Genomic DNA, 22,125 nt, shown 5'->3' with positions numbered 1-22,125 from the left:
AGCCATGCAAGGCACCATCCAGCTCGTCGGGAGCAGCTATTTATGTAGTGAATAGATAATAATTTTATTAAAATATTATCTAATTATTATCAACAAAACTTTTAAATTATCGAGACATATTTTGTCAATATTGCACACTCCTAATGCACTGTATTAATTTTAATTTTTCAGGTCTTAAAAAGCCTTAAATTTGAATTTAAAAAGTGTGCAGAAACCCTGTAAACTGTACTGTAATGTGTCTTATGGTGTGACATGATTATATGTCCCTTATTGCAATACTCAACTGTTCTTTAAGATATTTTGAGATAAAAACACATTTTCTTTTATGCCAGGTCCCTCCAAGATGGAGCAAAAGCCGGACACAAATCCTGTGGATCATGAGACGATGATGTGCCTGCCAGGACAGGTCTGTGAAGATCTGTGTGTGCCAGGTCCATCCAAGTTTAAGAAAACACAGCATGCAGATCCTGTTGGTCCTGCGCAGCCGCACGTGCCAGAGCCCTCCAGTTGTGATGTGGATGACAGTGAGTCATTATTACCTTTGTTTCATGATATTTCTGCCTGCAGTAAAAAAAAAAATTAAACACACAAAAAAACATTTATGTAGTGAAGTCTGATATTTTAGAAACATCACTAACTTGGTCAATTTTTAAAAAAACATTTTTACTAAACTATACTGTAAATGTGTCTTATGGTGTCATATAACAAAAAACTAAGAACATTTTCAATAAATACGGGACAAGCTTTGTTGTCATCCTTTCATAACAGCTGAAAATCACACCATTTTAAGATGAGTGAAGATTGAAATCAAAAGATTGAAGTCTTTTAAGATTCTTTAAATGGATATTTTTATTTTGTATAAAAGATTGAAGTCTTTTAAGATTTTTTAAATGGATATTTTTATTTCTATTTTATATATTTCTGTGCTGTATTTTATTTTTTAAATTTGGTTACATATTTGTATATTTATAGTAGGCATAATTGGTCCAGGAATCAGACATATTGTGTATGTTCATGAACCATGAGTCCGCGCCAATTTTGTCTTCATGTTCAGTAAAGTGTGTTTTAGTATTATTTAATCGATGTATAATTTTTTTATGCAACTATTAAAGATCATTCTCTGCTTTCTCCGGCTCTCTGCACTGGCGTCTGCACAAACTCACTAGATCGGAAATCCAACATGGTGGATATATGCAACTAGCTCATTTCTCTAGTGTTCTTGGAACATGAACTAGTGAATCATTGAGCTGTAATCTGTGCTAATAAAACAGACGTTTCTAAACAATATTTGTTGTTTGCAGAAAAACAGGCAAAAGGGAGTACCGGTAACATCTTGATTAGAGGACTGAATGCTGTGAGAAAGTCCTTCCAAACCAAAAACAAAGTGGATCCTCTTGTGGCTGAGGTTCATCCAGACACATCCAGCGTAGAGCCACCAGTGGGCACAGATGAGCTCGAGTGCGAGCCGACAGATGGTGAGTCTCCAGTTAGAATCACCCTGATTCATGGCCATTTCAGCCTGATGTTTCTGGTGTTAGTCTTCATTTTTCCTTCTCTACTCCTGTTGGCTCCTCAAATATGCAGTAAAAAAAAATTAAACACACAAAAAAACATTTATGGTAAATGGTAAATGGACTGCATTTATATAGCGCTTTCACAGACCTATGGCCACCAAAGCGCTTTACATATAGCCTCACATTCACTCAGTCATTCATACACCGACGGCGGAGTCAGCCATGCAAGGCACCATCCAGCTCGTCGGGAGCAGCTATTTATGTAGTGAATAGATAATAATTTTATTAAAATATTATCTAATTATTATCAACAAAACTTTTAAATTATCGAGACATATTTTGCACACTCCTAATGCACTGTATTAATTTTAAATTTTCAGGTCTTAAAAAGCCTTAAATTTGAATTTAAAAAGTGTGCAGAAACCCTGTAAACTGTACTGTAATGTGTCTTATGGTGTGACATGATTATATGTCCCTTATTGCAATACTCAACTGTTCTTTAAGATATTTTGAGATAAAAACACATTTTCTTTTATGCCAGGTCCCTCCAAGATGGAGCAAAAGCCGGACACAAATCCTGTGGATCATGAGACGATGATGTGCCTGCCAGGACAGGTCTGTGAAGATCTGTGTGTGCCAGGTCCATCCAAGTTTAAGAAAACACAGCATGCAGATCCTGTTGGTCCTGCGCAGCCGCCCGTGCCAGAGCCCTCCAGTTGTGATGTGGATGACAGTGAGTCATTATTACCTTTGTTTCATGATATTTCTGCCTGCAGTAAAAAAAAAAAAATTAAACACACAAAAAAAAACATTTATGTAGTGAAGTCTGATATTTTAGAAACATCACTAACTTGGTCAATTTTTAAAAAAACATTTTTACTAAACTGTACTGTAAATGTGTCTTATGGTGTCATATAACAAAAAACTAAGAACATTTTCAATAAATACGGGACAAGCTTTGTTGTCATCCTTTCATAACAGCTGAAAATCACACCATTTTAAGATGAGTGAAGATTGAAATCAAAAGATTGAAGTCTTTTAAGATTCTATAAATGGATATTTTTATTTTGTATAAAAGATTGAAGTCTTTTAAGATTTTTTAAATGGATATTTTTATTTCTATTTTATATATTTCTGTGCTGTATTTTATTTTTTAAATTTGGTTACATATTTGTATATTTATTATAGTAGGCATAATTGGTCCAGGAATCAGACATATTGTGTATGTTCATGAACCATGAGTCCGCGCCAATTTTGTCTTCATGTTCAGTAAAGTGTGTTTTAGTATTATTTAATTGATGTATAATTTTCTTTATGCAACTATTAAAGATCATTCTCTGCTTTCTCCGGCTCTCTGCACTGGCGTCTGCACAAACTCACTAGATCGGAAATCCAACATGGCGGATATATGCAACTAGCTCATTTCTCTAGTGTTCTTGGAACATGAACTAGTGAATCATTGAGCTGTAATCTGTGCTAATAAAACAGACGTTTCTAATCAATATTTGTTGTTTGCAGAAAAACAGGCAAAAGGGAGTACAGGTAACATCTTGATTAGAGGACTGAATGCTGTGAGAAAGTCCTTCCAAACCAAAAACAAAGTGGATCCTCTTGTGGCTGAGGTTCATCCAGACACATCCAGCGTAGAGCCACCAGTGGGCACAGATGAGCTCGAGTGCGAGCCGACAGATGGTGAGTCTCCAGTTAGAATCACCCTGATTCATGGCCATTTCAGCCTGATGTTTCTGGTGTTAGTCTTCATTTTTCCTTCTCTACTCCTGTTGGCTCCTCAAATATGCAGTAAAAAAAATTAAACACACAAAAAAACATTTATGTAGTGAAGTCTGATATTTTAGAAACATCACTAACTTGTTCAATTTTTTTTAAAACATTGTAAATGTTTCTTATGGTGTGACAACAAAAAACTAAGAACATTTTCAGTAAATACGGGACAAGTTTTGTTGTCATCCTTTCAAAACTGCTGAAAATCACACCATTTTAAGATGAGTGAAGATTGAAATAGTCTGAGTGAAGATCTTTAAAGTCTTTTAAGATTCTTTAAATGGATATTTTTATTTCTATTTTATATAATTCTTTGCTATATTTAATTTTTAAAATTTGGTTATATTTGCATATTTGTATATTTATAGTAGGCATAATTGGTCCAGGAATCAGACATTGTGTATGTTCATGAACCATGAGTCCGCGCCAATTTTGTCTTCATGTTCAGTAAAGTGTGTTTTAGTATTATTTTAAGCGATGTATCATTTTCTTTATACAACTATTAAAGATCATTCTCCGGTTTCATCAAATAATGATTTACCAGAAAATAATTAAATTTCACCACTTATTTCTCTTGAATTGTCAAAAACATGCAAAATTGTCAAAATGGCTGTTGTGCCGAGTACTACAGAGTCGGTTATGTCATAAATAAGACATTGCTATGCATTTAATAAATGTCAGTGTTTAATAAAATATATTTATATTTAGATATGGCCCATATGATCTTTACCATTACAAGAACTGAGCCACATGTGCCAGAGTTGGCCAAATGAAGCCTGGAAATGTATGTTTTCTTTTTAATAAAAGATCAGATAAAATAAGAAAAATAACTTTATTGTTGAATCACCAGGCTCCACCCTCGTAATCGTGATAATAGTGAAATAAAATGACTATTAATATTGTGAAATAATATGTTGGGACATTTATCCAGGCATTAAGAAGTCAGGTGGATAGCGTGAACAATTCCCATTACTTTAGATTTGTAACATTACAGATAAGATTTGAATAGTAAAGTGTAAGTTATGTCTTATATCATTGCTTAATTTGACGTCAAAGATGGGTCTAATAGTTGTCTTCATTTGTTTTTTTCTTCATTTCAGAAAAAGCTAAAGAACATAGAACAGAATCAGCTGGAGGAATAAAAGGCTCCACAACAGGTCTCTTCCTGTGTCCTCGGTGTCAAGTTCCTGTCGAGCCAACAGAGACATCAACTGGCCGAACTGCTCAGGGTGCCGTGGAGGCTTCTCCAGGGAACAAGCGCTCAAAAGGTGAGACTGAAATAAGGCTGGGCAGTGCAAAGTCTACAGATAGAGATTTTGCTATTTCATGCATAACTGAGTCAAGTTTTTAACATGTCCGGTCAAATTTACTGTTGCTCGACCAGCACTGATATTTTATGAATCTAGCAAGCTAATAATTGTCTCATATTTTTCTGTTTGTTTTTCAGAGTTCTTTGAGTGTCTCTATAACGTGGAAAAGAAAATTGGATCCGGAGGATTTGGCAACGTGTTTCTGGGAACACGCAAATTTGATGGCAAAAAGGTAAATTTTACTGAATTGTACCAACATTTTGCTCTTGCATGCATCAAAACACATTTAAAACAATTTACAGATGGTTTAATACTCAGTTCAAGGCCAGGTGCTTGAATACTGTTACTGTTATTGAAACTGGGTCTTTTTTTGTGCAGGTTGCCATCAAGCGGATAAGCAAGCTGGAAAACGATTGCTATCTTAATATTGTAAGTTGGCCAAAACCTGAATGTGTATTGAGTTGTTTAAGTGCAGATTACTGTAGTTAATACACCCGTAGGAAGCATTAGGTATAAATGTGATCAAAAAATAAGCCTAGAGGGACCGAATAACTTTGAGCTGAAAAGGCTCTTTTGAACGCATCTAAAAAGATCAAAGAATAGTACATTTCAAAATGATGTTTTCTTCAGATTTTTACTCAGCTAACCTTCTTCTGTCTGCTTCTCTCTAGCCTGGGAATCCCGAACCTCTCGTTACAGAAGTGGCGCTGATGCTGATGATGTGCCGAGTATCCATAAGCCCCATGGTCATACAGCTGTACGAGTGGTTTGAACATCCTAGTGAATTCACTCTGATTATGGAGTATCCAGAACACTGCGAGACCTTGAAGAACGCAATATATCGTCAAACTTGGAGTGAGGAGAATTCATGCTACATCATTTCGCAGGCTCTGGGTGCAGTGGTAGGCTGCATCGAGCATGGTGTTTTCCATAGTGACATTCATGCGAAGAATTTCCTGATTAACGAAGACACAAAACGTGTCTGGCTGATAGACTTTGGCTGCGGTCAGCTATTAAGTAGTGAAGGCTACGACAGCGACACATACAGGGGTGAGCATTTTGGGAGTGTGGAAACTTAAAGTTAAGGACTTACTAATTATTTGATGATGCTTTAAAAAAAAAGCTCAGCGATGTGCAAATGTCTTTCTTACAGGAACTATAGCATATACCCCACCTGAAGTCTATACCGAACCTCTATTCCACGCCGTCCCAGCAAATGTCTGGTCTCTAGGAGTGTTGCTGTACGAGTTGTCGAACCAATGTCTTCCTTTTCATAATAAAACAGAAATCACACGAGCCAAAGTTAAATTTCGGAACCGCAACTTATCCAAATGTGAGTGAATAATGATGATAACATTGATAAACACACACATGAAGCAAACGATTTGTACAGAAAGGTAAAGGTTGTAGTGTGTCAGAATTTTTATATATAGCTCAACGTATATAGTGAGAGCCATCGCTGTTTTCAAAAATGCCAGGTCACATGGTCATGACTAACCAGCTCTCTCCTCATTAAAATGTGTACAGCCTGCAAGGATCTGATTAGACAGTGTCTAGCCCGGGATCCAACTAAACGCCCCAGCTTAGAGCAGATGTTAGAACATAAATGGATTGATCCATTCGCGAGCTCGTCTTCGGAGAGCCTTGACTCTTCCTAATAGCTGAGTTGAGGAGATTCACTTGATCAGTTTCAGGTGAGAGGAAGTTTAACAGGCAGAGTAGGATTATTATTTTTTTGTCTTAAATTCTGGATTATTTGTAGTGAGATTTTCAAAAATGTGTTCATTGTAATGTTCTTGTTATAGTCAAATCACCTTCATTTATATAGTGCTTGATACTATACAGATTGTTTTAAGGCAGCTTCACTGTAGTAAACAGGAAAATAACAGAATTAGTAAACCAAACAGAATTTAATTCTGTTCTAGCTCTAAAAAAACATTAATGAGTTGACTTGTTCATATACTCTTTGTTTTGGATAGGAAATGACATACTTGCTGAGAGCTCTGAGCTCGAGACTTGACCCGAAGCCAGAAGTCCAACACCAACCTGACAGAAACTCAGAGCCTGTCCACGTCTGAGTAAGAACGTTTATTTTGTTTAACGTGTTTATATTTTATTTAACATTTGTATCTCTTGAATAGGCCTTTATCACAAAACAATAGAACGCCGGAAGTAGCCTCGAAGCAGTGTACTGCGTCTTCCGGTTATTGCGTTCACCACGGCTGCCTGTTATCGCTGGACTACTGCGCTCTCGCATCTCCCAAAAGTTGGTCAGTTCTTCTACGAGAATTTTATCTTTAATTATAGAGGTAAGTGGCTCGAATTCTGTTGGTGAGTTATCGCTGATTGCTAGCTTGTTATGTTTAATAAGCTAATCGTCAGCTTGTTAGAAAGGTTCAAATTCAGCCAAAAAAACGTATCCTATTGAATAATTTGAAAAATGTGACTGATTATTAATGCTATTAAGATATTTTGGCTTTCACTTGGGTTTGTCAGTGTCAGTGATTATTAAACTTTTGCCTGAGGATCCCAAGTGGCTCTAGCTAACGTTAATGGCGCGAAGTTTGGATGGTCACTTGATGGTCACTTTATTATCATGATGTGATAATATTTCCCCTTTTTACTGCAGTGTCAGATTTAGTGAGTGAGGAAGTGGCCGTGCATTCAAGCTGCTACCGTTCTATGCGAAAGAATGAAGAGCCACATACACTGCAGGTTACATTGTCCTCACTGCGAGCTAATGCCTATGGTGACTCTGAGAACTCGCCTGGCATCCTTCTCTGAGACTGCACCTCCGCCCGTGTTACCGCGCCGTAAAAAGCGCCGTGCTCAACGGGTCCCAGAACCTCCCCCAACCCGCAAAAGCTCGCCGGTTCGCCCGCCTGCTTTACCCGCTTCGCTAGAGTCTATTCCTGATGGACAGCAGCCACTGTCTGCCGCCGCTTATCAACGACGAAGCCGCGTTTGTGGGGGATGATACCTGCTCTATCCTTGCGTCGGGCAGTGAGGATTGGGCTCCCTCTGTGGATCTCGCTCCCTCTGCCCGCTAGACGTCTGGGAAAAGAGCCAGCATCGAAGCAGAGCTGATGCGTCTACTCGCACAGGCCACGGCGAGCCTCGGCCTAGATTGGTCAGCGCCTGAGCAGCCTGTGCACAACCGGCTGGATGGATTTTTCCTTCAAGGGGACCGCGCTTCGCCGACTTCTAGACCCGCGTCTTTTCTTCCTGAGCTTCATGAGGAAGTCGCTAAGTCATGGAACGCTCCCCTCTCAGCCAGAATGCGTTCCTCTGTCTCGCTGGCATTCTCCGCGGTTGACGGTGCCAAAGACAGAGGATACCATTCTCTTCCGCCGGTGGAAGAAGCCATAGCGGCTCATCTTTGCCCGCCCTCTGCTGGACGGCGCGCTAAGTTGGCACTACCTTCCAAAGCTTGCCGCACAACGTCAACCATGCTCAGCCGCGCTTACACCGCCGCTAGACAGGCTGCATCTGCGTTGCACACGATGGCCACCTTGCAAATCTTCCAGGCCGATCTCCTTCGAAAACTGGATGAGGATGGACTGGAAGCGATTTGCGTGCCGGACTTAAGGAGCGCCACGGACCTCGCTCTCCGTGCCACTAAGTCCGCTGCACAGGCCATAGGACGGAGCATGGCCTCTCTCACCGTAGCTGAGAGACATTTGTGGTTGACGCTCTCGGAGATGTCTGATTCAGAGCGCTCTGCGTTCCTCGACGCTCCCCTCTCTTCTGCCGGCCTCTTCGGATCTTCCGTCAATGATTTCGCGGAAAGATTCGCTGAAGTGCAGAAAGCGTCATAGGCCATGAAGCACTTCCTGCCGAAGCGCTCCAGCTCCACAGCAGGCCGTGCGAAACAGCCGTCTCCTCGAAGCTCGCAGCCACAGCCTCCGCCCACTGCCGCCGCTTCTCAGCGCCGACAGGCCCGGGACTCGAGACCACGCTCTCGCTCTGCTAACCGCCGGCCCCCTCCACGTGGGCCCCGGCCTAGGATTGCGGTAAAGCCCGAGGCCTCAAGGGAAACGACGGTGTTCAGGTCTCGCTGCGGCCAGACTTCCACCAAAACTTCTCGCTCGTTCAGTTCCAGAAAATGCGACTGTTCCACTGTATTTTGCAGTAAACAAGCCGGAACCACAGCCTGCTTGCCTGCACACAAACGCTGTTTTTACGGCGACCCAGATAAATCCCATAAAGAGTGTATTTTCTGGTATTCCGGCCACGGCCGAGGGTGTTATGAGTGTAGTAAAAATGCCCACAGCCCAGTGCTCATTCCTACACACAGACACAGCCCGCCACAAGCCAGGGCTCGCACACATAAAATCGACTCATGTCAATTGTGCATTAAACGTAGTAAATGTGCCCACGTCCCAGTGCCCACAAACACTACACACTGCATGTCTCACGGTCTCTGTAAAAACTAAACCATCGCACATTCAGTCTGCCCAGGCAGACGGTGTATTCAGTGCAGTAAATGTGCCTGCTGTCCCGCGCCCACATTCACTCACAGACATGACATGAGAGACCGTGGGGCTCTCCCCGCCCTCTCTCTCTCGGCTAACCGCCATAGATGAGTCGAGCGTGGGCAGACTGCCCGCTGTGATCAGCGCGCCCCCTGCCTCGAACGCTGCAAGCACGGCATTTATGTTACAGCACACCGAAGCTCTCCGGTCGCCACACAACCAGAGCTCACATCTCATTCAACCCCTAGCCATTCGTGCAGATGCATGGGCAGAGCTTCCCGGGGTTTCAGAGTGGGTGCTGCACATTATAAAAAGAGGCTATTCGCTACAGTTCAATCGACGCCCCCGCCGTTGTGCGGCGCGCGTCGAAACTACGGTGAAGAAAGTAGCACACCTACTTCGAGCCGAAATAACGAAACTGTTGAGCAAAGGGGCCATAGAGCCTTTATCTCAAGCTCAGAGCGAAGGGGGGCTGTACAGCAGATATTTTCTGGTACCGAAAAAAGACGGGGGTCTCAGACCCATACTAGATCTAAGACAGCTGAACAAAGCGTTTGCAAAGCGCCGGTTCAGAATGTTCACAACCAGGAAAATCCTTACGCAAATTCGCCAAGGGGACTGGTTTATGTCAATAGATCTGAAGGACGCGTATTTCCAGATACAAATAGCGTCACGTCACAGGCGATTTTTGAGATTCGCCTTCGCATGAACCGGGCGCTCGCACCCCTGAAACTCCGGGGCATGCGAGTGTTGAACTACTTGGACGATTGGCTGATTCTAGCTCAATCACACTCAGAGCTCATAGAGCACAGGACCATTTTACTCGAACACCTCAATTTCCCATTCTGAACCGGCGCTTTGTCAAGTCAAGTCAAGTCATCTTCATTTATATAGCGCTTTTAACAATGTAGATTGTTTCAAAGCAGCTTCACAGAGATAAACATATAATTTAAGGTAACAGATTGTTTGGGCTTTATAGCGGTTCTTTAATAAAGTTAAATTCCAGCTAAAGTTAGCTAAAGTTTTGATTGATTCGCTTCCGTCGCAACAATCATTTGTTAATAAATTAGGGGCCGCTAAGACGACACCATTCTCTCTATACAGACTTTAAACGCGAACCTGTGAGAAACGCTGATGGCGTTCACATGCGCATTAAGAATTGGTTCTATAGTTATGTGCGTTTGAATATATGTGCGCAGGTTTGTAATTCCCTACAAACCAAGCCTAAACAAAGTACTGGTGTTTCCTTATAATTTTTGATACAGAATTTAATTTAATTTTATCAATTCGGGGTAGATACGCGAATTGAGTTTCCCGACAACGCTTTATCTGTAGAGTGGTAAAGGGATCCTCCATAGGGAGAGACTAGTTGGCACTTCAGCACTGCGTTGTCATCGGGTCCAGGCGCAGGTCCTTCATCAGATCTGGATACGGCCTGGATCCGGCAGGCTGCGGGAAAACCTCGGGATAAACAAAGACACTAAAATTAGCGTAGATGCCATTCTTCTTATGATGTAACGAGTACATCAGGATTTATGGGAAGTGTTCCCGGTTCCAGCTGACCTAATCTATGCAGCCTAACATTGAATTATAGAAGTTTATAATGTATTATGTGAATGCTAGGTCAAAGAGATGTGTCTTTAATCTTGCTTTGAACTGACAGAGTGTGTCTGCTTCCCGGATAATGGTAGGAAGACTGTTCCAAAATTTTGGTGCTAAATAGGAAAAGGATCTACCGCCAGCAGTCGACTTTGATATTCTAGGTATTATCAACTGGCCGGAATTTTGAGATCGCAATAGACGTGAAGGACTATAATGCGTTAAGAGCTCGCTCAAGTACTGCGGAGCTAAACCATTTAGTGCTTTGTAAGTGATCAGCAATATTTTAAAATTGATGCAATGTTTAATAGGGAGCCAGTGCAGTTTTGACAGAACCGGGCTAATATGGTCATACTTCCTGGTTCTGGTAAGAACTCGAGCTGCTGCGTTTGAACTAGCTGTAGTTTGTTTATTAAGCGTGCAGAGCAACCACCCAGTAGAGCATTACAGTAATCTAGCCTTGAGGTCATGAACGCATGAACTAACTGTTCTGTATTTGTCAATGAAAGCATATGGCGTAATTTAGATATATTTTTAAGATGGAAAAATGCAGTTTTACAGATACTAGACAAATGACTTTCAAATGAAAGATTGGTATCAAAGAGCACACCCAGGTTCCTAACTGTGTTCTTAAGTGTCAGACAGTATTCTAGGTTATTACGTGTGGAAGTTTTTTGTCCAATAATTAGAATTTCAGTTTTTTTCAGAATTTAGTAGTAAGAAATTATGAGTCATCCAATTTTTTTATATCAGCTATGCATTCCGTTAATTTTGTGAATTGGTAAGTTTCGTTAGGTTTTGAAGAAATATACAGCTAAGTATCGTCGGCATAACAGTGAAAGCTAATGCCATGCTTCCTAATGATATCTCCTAAGGGTAGCATGTACAGAGTGAACAGCAACAGTCCTAGTACTAAGCCAAACTGATAACGGTCAGATAAGTATGATTTAAACCATGCTAGTGCAATTCCACTAATGCCAACATAATTTTCGATTCTATTTAAAAGAATGTTGTGGTCAGTAGTATCAAATGCAGCACTAAGATCGAGTAACACTAATAGAGAGACACAACCACGATTGGATGATAAGAGCAAATCATTTGTGACTCTAACGAGAGCTGTCTCAGTACTATGGTACGGTCTAAATCCTGACTGGAAATCCTCACAGATATCATTTCTTTCAAGAAAAGAACACAGTTGTGAAGACACTGCTTTTTCTAATATCTTTGACAGAAAAGGTAGATTCGAGATCGCCTGTAATTGACTAATTCTGTAGGATCAAGTTGCGTTTTTTTAACAAGCGGTTTAATCATAGCCAGCTTAAAGGTTTTTGGTACGTATCCTAGAGACAAAGATGAATTAATGATATTAAGAAGAGGATCTGTGACTTCTGGAAGCATTTCTTTCAGTAGCTTAGTCTGTATAGGGTCTAACATACATGTTGTAGATGATTTAGATGATTTAACGAGTTTAGTAAATTCTTCCTCGCCTATAGCAACGCAAGAAACAAATTTTTCCTCAGGGAGACTACAATGCACTGCCTGATGCGATACTGTAGTAGACGGTTGCATAGTTATAATTTTCTCCCTGATATTATCAATCTTATAAGTGAAGAAGTTCATAAAGTCATTGCTGCTGTGTTGCTTGGAAACTTCTGGGCTTGAAGCTTTCTTTTTCGTTAGTTTAGCCACCGTTTCAAATAAATACCTAGGATTATGTTTATTTTCTTCTAATAGGGTTGAAAAATAAGCAGATCTAGCAGCTTTTGTATTTCTGTATGCAATCGAGCTCTCTTTCCATGAAATGCGAAATACCTCTAGTTTTGTTTTCTTCCAGTTGCGCTCCATTTTTCTGGCTGCTCTCTTAAGGGCCCGAGTGTGCTCGTTGTACCACGGCGTTGGACTATTTTCTTTAATCTTCTTTAAGCACAACGGAGCAACTGTGTCTAAAGTGCTGGAAAAGAGAGTTAAAAGTTTCTGTTGTAATATCTAGTTCTTCTAAGCTATCTGGGATGCTGAGATTATGAAACTGATCAGGAAGATTATTGATAAAGCAATCTTTAGTGGCAGAAGAGATAGGTCTAACATATTTGAAACACGGAGTCGGCATTGCAGCCTTGGCTAAATGAAGTTTACACAAGACTAGATAATGATCTGAGATGTCATCGCTCTGCTGCAGAATTTCAACGGCATCAACATCTATTCCATGTGATAATATTAGATCTAGAGTATGATTACGACAATGAGTAGGTCCTGACACGTGTTGTCTAACTCCAATAGAGTTTACAATGTCTTTAAATACCAATCCCAATGCATCTTTTTCATTATCTACATGTATATTAAAATCACCTACTATTAGTACTTTATCTGCAGTCAATATTAATTCTGACAGAAAGTCCGCAAATTCTTTTAGAAAATCTTTATGGTGCCCTGGTGGCCTGTATACAGTAGCCAGCACAAATCTCAAACGTGATTTATCATTAATACTATATATTTTTACATTAAGTACTAACACTTCAAAAGAATTATATTTAAAACTTGATTTCTTAGTGGTTTTGAGTCCTCCTTTGCGTTTCAGACGAGGCTCATGTTTATAACTGTAATCTTGCGGGGTGGACTCATTTAAAGTAATGTAATCGTTTGATTTTAGCCAGGTTTCTGTCAAACACAGCACATCTAGGTTATTATCTGAAATCATATCATTAACAATGAGTGTTTTTGAAGTAAGCGATCGAATATTCAGCAACCCAAGCTTTAGCATTTGCTCATCTGTATTATAGCTGTTTTTTATTTGTTGAACATCAATTAAATTTTTAACCTTAGATGGGTTTAAACGTTTTTTTGGATTTCCAAATTCGGGGAACAGACACAGTCTCTATATGATGATAGCTAGGTGAAAGAGGCTCTATGTGATGGGATTTATCTGACCTTGGTGACGCGAGGCCGGTAGCAGACAGTCGGTTTAGCCAGTCTGTGTGCTTCCTGACCTGAGCCCCAGATTGTCATGTTTGAGCTCTAAGACTATGTGCCATATTACTAGAGAGAACAGCAGCACCATCCCAGGAGGGATGAATACCATCTCTTTTCAGCAGGTCAGGTTTGCCCCAAAAACTTTTCCAATTGTCTATAAATTCTATATTATTTTGCGGACACCACTTAGACAGCCAACCGTTAAGAGAACACAATCTACTGACTATCTCATCACTCCTGTGAACAGGAAGGGGGCCAGAGCAGATTACAGTGCTTGACCTCGTACTTGCGAGTTCACACACCTCTTTAATATTAATTTTGGTGATCTCCGACTGGCGGAGTCGAACATCATTTGTGCCGACGTGAATAATGATCTTAGAGAATTTACGATTAGCATTAGCCAGCACTTTTAAATTTGCTCTGATGTCAGGCGCTCTGGCTCCCGGCAAACATGTGACTAGGGTGGTTGGTGTCTCTATTTTCACGTTCCGTGTAATAGAATCGCCAATAACTAGGGCACAATCATTCTCAGTGGGTGTTTCACTGAGCGGGGCAAATCGATTTGTTATGGTAATCGGAACGGAAGAGTGGTTTTTTGATCCGCGACTAGAGCGATCCCTCACTGTCACCCATTTGCCCGGCTGCGCAGGCACTAATTCAGCTGGAACCGAATCATGTAAAGAGTTCACTATGCTAGGCGCATACTTTGCAAGCGCTTTATTCAGCTGTCTGCAGCACCCACTCTGAAACCCCCTGGAAGCTCTGCCCATGCATCTGCACGAATGGCTAGGGGTTTAATGAGATGTGAGCTCTGGTCGGGTGGTGACCGGAGAGCTTCGGTGTGCTGTAACATAAACGCCGTGCTTACAGCGTTCGAGGCAGGGGGCGCGCTGATCACAGCGGGCAGTCTGCCCACGCTCGACTCTTCTATGGCGGTTAGCCGAGAGAGAGAGGGCGGGGAGAGCCCCAAGGTCTCTCATGTCATGTCTGTGAGTGAATGTGGGCGCGGGACAGCGGGCACATTTACTGCACTGAATACACCGTCTGCCTGGGCAGACTGAATGTGCGTTGGTTTCGTTTTTACAGAGACCGTGAGACATGCAGTGTGTAGTGTTTGTGGGCACTGGGACGTGGGCACATTTACTACGTTTAATGCACTATTGACATGAGTCGATTTTATGTGTGCGAGCCCTGGCTTGTGGCGGGCTGTGTCTGTGTGTAGGAATGAGCACTGGGCTGTGGGCATTTTTACTACACTCATAACACCCTCGGCCGTGGCCGGAATACCAGAAAATACACTCTTTATGGGATTTATCTGGGTCGCCGTAAAAACAGCGTTTGTGTGCAGGCAAGCAGGCTGTGGTTCCGGCTTGTTTACTGCAAAATACAGTGGAACAGTCGCATTTTCTGGAACTGAACGAGCGAGAAGTTTTGGTGGAAGTCTGGCCGCAGCGAGACCTGAACACCGTCGTTTCCCTTGAGGCCTCGGGCTTTACCGCAATCCTAGGCCGGGGCCCACGTGGAGGGGGCCGGCGGTTAGCAGAGCGAGAGCGTGGTCTCGAGTCCCGGGCCTGTCGGCGCTGAGAAGCGGCGGCAGTGGGCGGAGGCTGTGGCTGCGAGCTTCGAGGAGACGGCTGTTTCGCACGGCCTGCTGTGGAGCTGGAGCGCTTCGGCAGGAAGTGCTTCATGGCCTATGACACTTTCTGCACTTCAGCGAATCTTTCCGCGAAATCATTGACGGAAGATCCGAAGAGGGCGGCAGAAGAGAGGCATCTCCGAGAGCGTCAACCACAAATGTCTCTCAGCTACGGTAAGAGAGGCCATGCTCCGTCCTATGGCCTGTGCAGCGGACTTAGTGGCACGGAGAGCGAGGTCCATGGCGCTCCTTAAGTCCGGCACACAAATCGCTTTCAGTCCATCCTCATCCAGTTTTCGAAGGAGATCGGCCTGGAAGATTTGCAAGGTGGCCATCGTGTGCAACGCAGATGCAGCCTGTCTAGCGGCGGTGTAAGCGCGGCTGAGCATGGTTGACGTCGTGCGGCAAGCTTTGGAAGGTAGTGCCAACTTAGCGCGCCGTCCAGCAGAGGGCGGGCAAAGATGAGCCGCTATGGCTTCTTCCACCGGCGGAAGAGAATGGTATCCTCTGTCTTTGGCACCGTCAACCGCGGAGAATGCCAGCGAGACAGAGGAACGCATTCTGGCTAAGAGGGGAGCGTTCCATGACTTAGCGACTTCTTCATGAAGCTCAGGAAGAAAAGACGCGGGTCTAGAAGTCGGCGAAGCGCGGTCCCCTTGAAGGAAAAATCCATCCAGCCGGTTGTGCACAGGCTGCTCAGGCGCTGACCAATCTAGGCCGAGGCTCGCTGTGGCCTGTGCGAGTAGACGCATCAGCTCTGCTTCGATGCTGGCTCTTTTCCCAGACGTCTAGCGGGCAGAGGGAGCGAGATCCACAGAGCTCGCCCAATCCTCACTGCCCGACGCAAGGATAGAGCAGGTATCATCTCCCACAAACGCGGCTTCGTCGTCGATATCCACGACTGAAGCGGCGGCAGACAGCGGCCGCTGTCCATCAGGAAGAGGCTCTAGCGAAGCGAGTGAAGCAGGCGGGCGAACCGGCGAGCTTTTGCGGGTTGGGGGAGGTTCCGGGACCCGCTGAGCACGGCGCTTTTTACGGTGCGGTAACACGGGCAGAGGTGCAGTCTCAGAGAAGGTTGCCAGGCGAGTCCTCAGAGTTATCATAGGCATTAGCTCGCAGTGAGGGCAGCCGCCGTCAGCGAGCGCGAGAGCTGCGTGATCCTCGCCCAGGCAGGAAACGCAGATCACGTGGCGTCCCCGTCGCTGAGTGGGGCTCGACACGAGCCACAGGAAAGGGGCATCTTGAAAAAGACGCCCGGCTCTTTTAGTGTAATGAGAGTGTGTGTCGCGACGGCGAACACACACACACACACACAAAACACAGTAGCAGAGAAAAGGATATAACGCCGGATAGTGCAGCAGGAACGGCGACTGAAGGCGGCGCGGCCAGCGGCTTCAGGTGCAACAGCTCGTCCCGCTGAAGGCTTTCTCAGACGGCGCGGCTTCTTCTCTCCGGATCCAGCGATGCGTGAGCTCCGCTGAAGAGATGAAAAATCCCGTATTTTAAAATCAGGCGTATTTATAGGCCTAAGCCATGCCTGTTTCGACGGGATCTGACGTCACGAGAGGCCTCTCTCGATAGGCTGCTGCAGTTGCCGCAGGTCAGCCAATAGGCACGCGAGCTGTCTTGCCTATGTCTGCATGCTGCCGCAACGCGTTTTACATTATTACAAAATTAAGGATAATTTTTGGCTTCAATATCTGGCAGAAAAGAGATTTTCCCCTAGCATAAGATACTGTCTGTACTCTCGGCACACAGATTGATTAGGCAAGGCTACGTCTATAGTGCAAGGCACACCATTTTATTATCTGCTTACCTTAAGGGGACTTGACTTGGATGCTAGATGTAATGCTCTTGCTATTTTTGTTTAAGCTGTAATGTGAGCATGTGTGTGTATGTATGTATATATATATATATATATATATATATATATATATATATATATATATATATATATATATATATATATATAATATATTTGGAGGTTGTTTTTTTTGTCTTCACAACTATGTTCCTTTTTAGAAAGAAATGATGTCTGTTTGGATTTCCAGTCAGGATTTAGACCGTTCCATAGTACCGAGACTGCTCTCATTAGAGTCACAAATGATTTGCTCCTATCATCCGATCGTGGTTGTATCTCGCTATTAGTGTTACTCGATCTTAGTGCTGCATTTGATACTACTGACCACAACATTCTTTTAAATAGACTCGAAAATTATGTTGGCATTAGTGGAATTGCATTAGCATGGTTTAAATCATACCTATCTGACCGTTATCAGTTTGTAGCAGTAAATGAAGAGATGTCTCATCGATCACAAGTTCAGTATGGTGTGTATTCACGCCCAGACGAAACTGACCAATTCACAAAATTAACGGAATGCATAGCTGATATAAAAAATTGGATGACTAGTAATTTCCTACTACTTAATTCTGAAAAAAACGCATTCTGTAAAAGAATCTGTAAAACCACATTCTTCCATCTTAAAAATATATCTAAATTACGCCATATGCTCTCATTGACAAATGCAGAACAGTTAGTTCATGCGTTCATGACCTCAAGGCTAGATTACTGTAATGCTCTACTGGGTGGTTGCTCTGCACGCTTAATAAACAAACTACAGCTAGTTCAAACGCAGCAGCTCGAGTTCTAACCAGAACCAGGAAGTATGACCATAATTTCCCTAAAGGGACAATAAATAAATATACTACTATATATATATATACATATATGTGATGCTATATTTATTATATATATATATATATATATATATATATATATATATATATATATATATATATATATATATATATATATATATATAAATAAATATAGCATCACACACACACATACATATATATATATATGTATGTGTGTGTGTGATGCTATATTTATTTATATATATATATATATATATATATATATATATATATATATATATATATATATATATATATATATATATATATATATATATATATATATATATATATATATGCAATGATTCACTAGACTCAGTAGGATCCATTTGCAGCTTTTAATAAGGAAGGTCGTACAGGCGGGGTCAAACAGGTAAGGATGGCTGACGCGAAACAGTCGTTCCGAAGCTTTGCGAGATCCCGAAGCGCAGATGTTTCGAAACACTGATCCGAAGCGTGATTCAAAACACCTATGTCACGTGACTATGGCCAAACGAAGCCTCGAAGTGTTTCACTAGTGTTTCATCAGGTGTGGTCCGCCGAATCAGCGTTTGATTGACACGGTCGGGAACAGACCACACAGTCGCACATCTGTATAAAAGTGAAATCAACGCATCTTGACCTCGTGGGTTTTTGTGAGAGGAGTTTGATTTTGAGATAGCGGATTTTTGGTGTGTGACAGATAGTGCGATTTGATTTAGGCTATTTAGGCTTGCATTTAAATTTAACTGGAATTTAAATGAAACTGGAAAGAGATAGCAGTAATCTTTCCTCATTTGTATGTCCTAGCTAAAAAAAATATCTCCGCCGTCGGCGTCAATGGCCTCGTGGTCAGTGCGCCGACATGTAGCGTCTTTGCACTGGGGCGTCCCGAGTTCGAGTCCCGGCTCGTGGACCTTTCCCGCCTCGTTTTTTTGTCATCTCTCTACTGTCCTGTCACAATAAAAGGAAAATCACCAAAACAATATATATATATATCTTTGCATGCCAGTAACAAGTGTCCCTTGTGAGAGGATTTTTTCAAAGGCTGGAGAAATTATCTGTAAAAAAGTCTTAAAAAAAAATAGTCTAAGTCCTTCCACAGCAGAGAAATTAATATTTTTGAATAAAAATCTCTAAAAAAGTGAGACATTGTGGCTTGATTTCTTTTATTAATATTCATTTTGCAAGACCAAAATAACATTATGCACAGTGAGGAGCCTATAGGTTACAATCTTCACATATTAGAAAATTATAATAATAAAAAAACAACACAATTTTTTAAATGCTCGTCAAGGTTGTTTCAGATCAACACCTGCAAGTGACCACTAGGTGTCATCGTTGAGACGGGTGTCGGATTGATTCGAAGCCTCGAAACAATATGGCACATTTGGTTCAACTGTTTCATTGCTTCACGAGGCCTCGATCTGGCCATCACTACAAACAGGGCAGACAGAGCAAGGTAGATGAAACAGCAGGGGTAATCCAAATAACAGGCAGAATTCAGGGCAGGCAGCAATAATCAAAAGTCCAAGAACAGTCCAAGTCAGGCCAGGCAGAATCAAACAAATGAGGAAACAGTCCAAGATCAAAAACCAGATAAACAAAACACGGTTTATCTGTTTTATATATATATATATATATATATATATATATATATATATATATATATATATATATATATATATATATATATATGTGATGCTATATTTATATATATATATATATATATATAGCTGATGTCTGTTATATATATATATAAATATAGCATCACTGGAATAAATATTAGCCCTGTTCTGTCAACACTGCATTGGCTCCCTATTAAACATCATATACATTTTTAAATATGGCTGATTACTTACAAAGCACTAAATGGTTTAGCTCCGCAGTACTTGAGCGAGCTCTTAGCGCATTATAGTCCCAGAAAAGCAAACCAAAAATGCAGAAGGCAATTTTTGTTTTTATTGTGCATTTCTCAGGCTGTACCACCTAGTGTCATACAGTGTCTCCCCTAAGCTAGCTGCAACAGTCTGCCCTGAAGTGTGTAAAGTAAGATGTAAAAAAGATGTCTCATCGATCACAAGTTCAGTATGATCAGGCTGATTACTTACAAAGCACTAAATGGTTTAGCTCCGCAGTACTTGAGCGAGCTCTTAACACATTATAGTCCTTCACGTCGATTGCGATCTCAAAATTACGGCCAGTTGATAATACCTAGAATATCAAAGTCGACTGCTGGCGGTAGATCCTTTTCCTATTTAGCACCAAAACTTTGGAACAGTCTTCCTACCATTGTCCGGGAAGCAGACACACTCTGTCAGTTCAAAGCTAGATTAAAACACATCTCTTTGACCTAGCATACACATAACACATTATAGACTTTTATAATTCTATATTATGCTGCATAGATTAGGTCAGCCAGAACCGGGAACACTTCCCATAAATCCTGATGTACTCGTTACACCATAAGAAGAATGGCGTCTACGCTAATATTAGTCTCTCTGTTTATCCCGAGGTTTACTGCAGTCCGCCGTATCCAGGCCGTATCCAGATCTGACGAAGGACCAGTGCCTGGACGTGATGACAACGCAGTGCTAAAGTGTCAACCAGTCTCATCGAATTTGAATAAATGAATTTATCTTTAAAATGTGCAAAATTTTCTTCCGGGGAGGCATCTAACACTTCCTTATTACTGCAGAACATGTGGAGAGATCTTCGCAGTCCATTTCATTACCTTTTTATATTAAAGGGTTGTTGTTGATCATTTAGATACATAGTAGTAAAAGCTGTAACAGGTTTTAAGATTGTTATGACAGCATTTAACATTTAATGAGCTCATTAATTTAATTTACTATTAATATAAAGATATAATACCTTTTTTAATGTCTGCCACCTGGAGGCAAAAACATTTTTGGAAAAAGTAACAAGTAGCAAAGGTTTTAAGAATGTTATGACAAAATACAAATCCCTTTAACTAACTGAATTGTTACGATGGCATTTATGAAATAAACTATTTGCAAGTACAATTTTGAAAGTTTTTATTGATAGACATTTAATTTTGTATCATTTAAACACATTTCTTGAAACCATCACTCACTTTCTCAAAACCTTAAACACAAAACCAATTTTTCAAACCACATTCAGAGAACCTCTGACTCATCTGGCAAAAATGAAACCATTGCCTCAAAACTATTTTATTTGTGCTCAAAATCAAACAATGCTTTCAGATCATATGTGAGTCAATATTATAAACACTACAGATCATTCATTAGACACTACATAAAAAAAAGGAGAACACAGAATCCAAAGCACGCAGTTACAGAAAAAAGTATATGCAACAAAGTAAACAAATTTTGCAATTATGTAAAGTATAGTAGTGACAACTTTTGTATAGTTGTAAATTGTATAGCCTATATGCACTGCAAGTACAGTATTGTACTGAATATTGATTGAATGTCTGTAGATTCAGCACTTGCATACTGTGAAAATACAGTGACCCAACTGCAAAAGCCAAAAAGGTTACAGTGAAAAAAACTCTAAATGAAAAGCATGTACAGTACACTCAGAAACCAGCCAGAAACCCTAAAGCCAGATCCAGCCTTGACAACACTCCACACCTGCTCTTCCTCGTCCTCATCTTCCTCCTTCACCACCTCTTACATGCACTCTTCCTTCTCTCCCTCTTAAATTGTTTCCATCCATTGTTGATATCAACATTCAGTGCAACATTTTGGGAAAATGTTGGCACTCTGAACTGACTTGGTTTGGTCACATCATTAGAAATAGTATGTATGAACAATTTTGAGTCGTAAACGATGACAACTGTGTTGTAGTTGTGTTTAACTTTTGCCTGCCTGTGTTTAGCATTTTGAAGTGCATCCCAGTGTGAAATGTGTTTTAGTGGGTGAGAAATGTGTACTTTTATTTTAATTTTAAAACCGACATGAGGATAAGTAGCCTAATCATGTGGGAAAATGAGGGTTGAACCAGGCCTATCCCTTTAAAAGTCGTAGAATCCTTGAGATGAGTCAGATCTCATGAGGTTCCAGAGCATGTTTTCCAGATTTCACGGAGGCGTCGATTTTGTGAATTGTTTTTTGGGGAAATTGATATTGTTCTCCAAACAATCTCTCAGCATTCATCTCCAAAACAGATCTAAACAGCAG

The 22,125-nt window shown here is 41.4% G+C and overlaps 1 protein-coding gene and 1 long non-coding RNA gene across 2 annotated transcripts; both read left to right on the top strand.

Annotated features, from left to right (window-relative positions):
- Nucleotides 1-1,409: 1,409 nt before the first annotated feature.
- LOC307172641 (uncharacterized protein) lies at nucleotides 1,410-5,623 on the top strand (the record flags this gene model as incomplete). Its single annotated transcript, XM_079895179.1, has 8 exons — nucleotides 1,410-1,475; nucleotides 2,056-2,247; nucleotides 3,033-3,206; nucleotides 4,397-4,564; nucleotides 4,744-4,838; nucleotides 4,985-5,035; nucleotides 5,278-5,508; nucleotides 5,600-5,623. The coding sequence occupies exons 2-8, from the start codon at nucleotides 2,067-2,069 to the stop codon at nucleotides 5,621-5,623; spliced, it is 924 nt and encodes a 307-aa protein (XP_079751305.1). The 5' UTR covers nucleotides 1,410-1,475; nucleotides 2,056-2,066.
- On the top strand, nucleotides 5,623-6,797 carry LOC307172911. Its single transcript, XR_013823779.1, has 4 exons — nucleotides 5,623-5,656; nucleotides 5,760-5,939; nucleotides 6,134-6,300; nucleotides 6,586-6,797. It is a non-coding gene; the product is annotated as an uncharacterized lncRNA (long non-coding RNA).
- Nucleotides 6,798-22,125: the final 15,328 nt, after the last annotated feature.

Source organism: Squalius cephalus (assembly GCF_949319135.1).
Source record: "Squalius cephalus genome assembly, chromosome: 15".
Taxonomy (NCBI): Eukaryota; Metazoa; Chordata; class Actinopteri; order Cypriniformes; family Leuciscidae; genus Squalius; species Squalius cephalus.
Note: the sequence above shows the minus strand (reverse complement) of the source record. Positions and strands in the feature narration are given on the sequence as shown.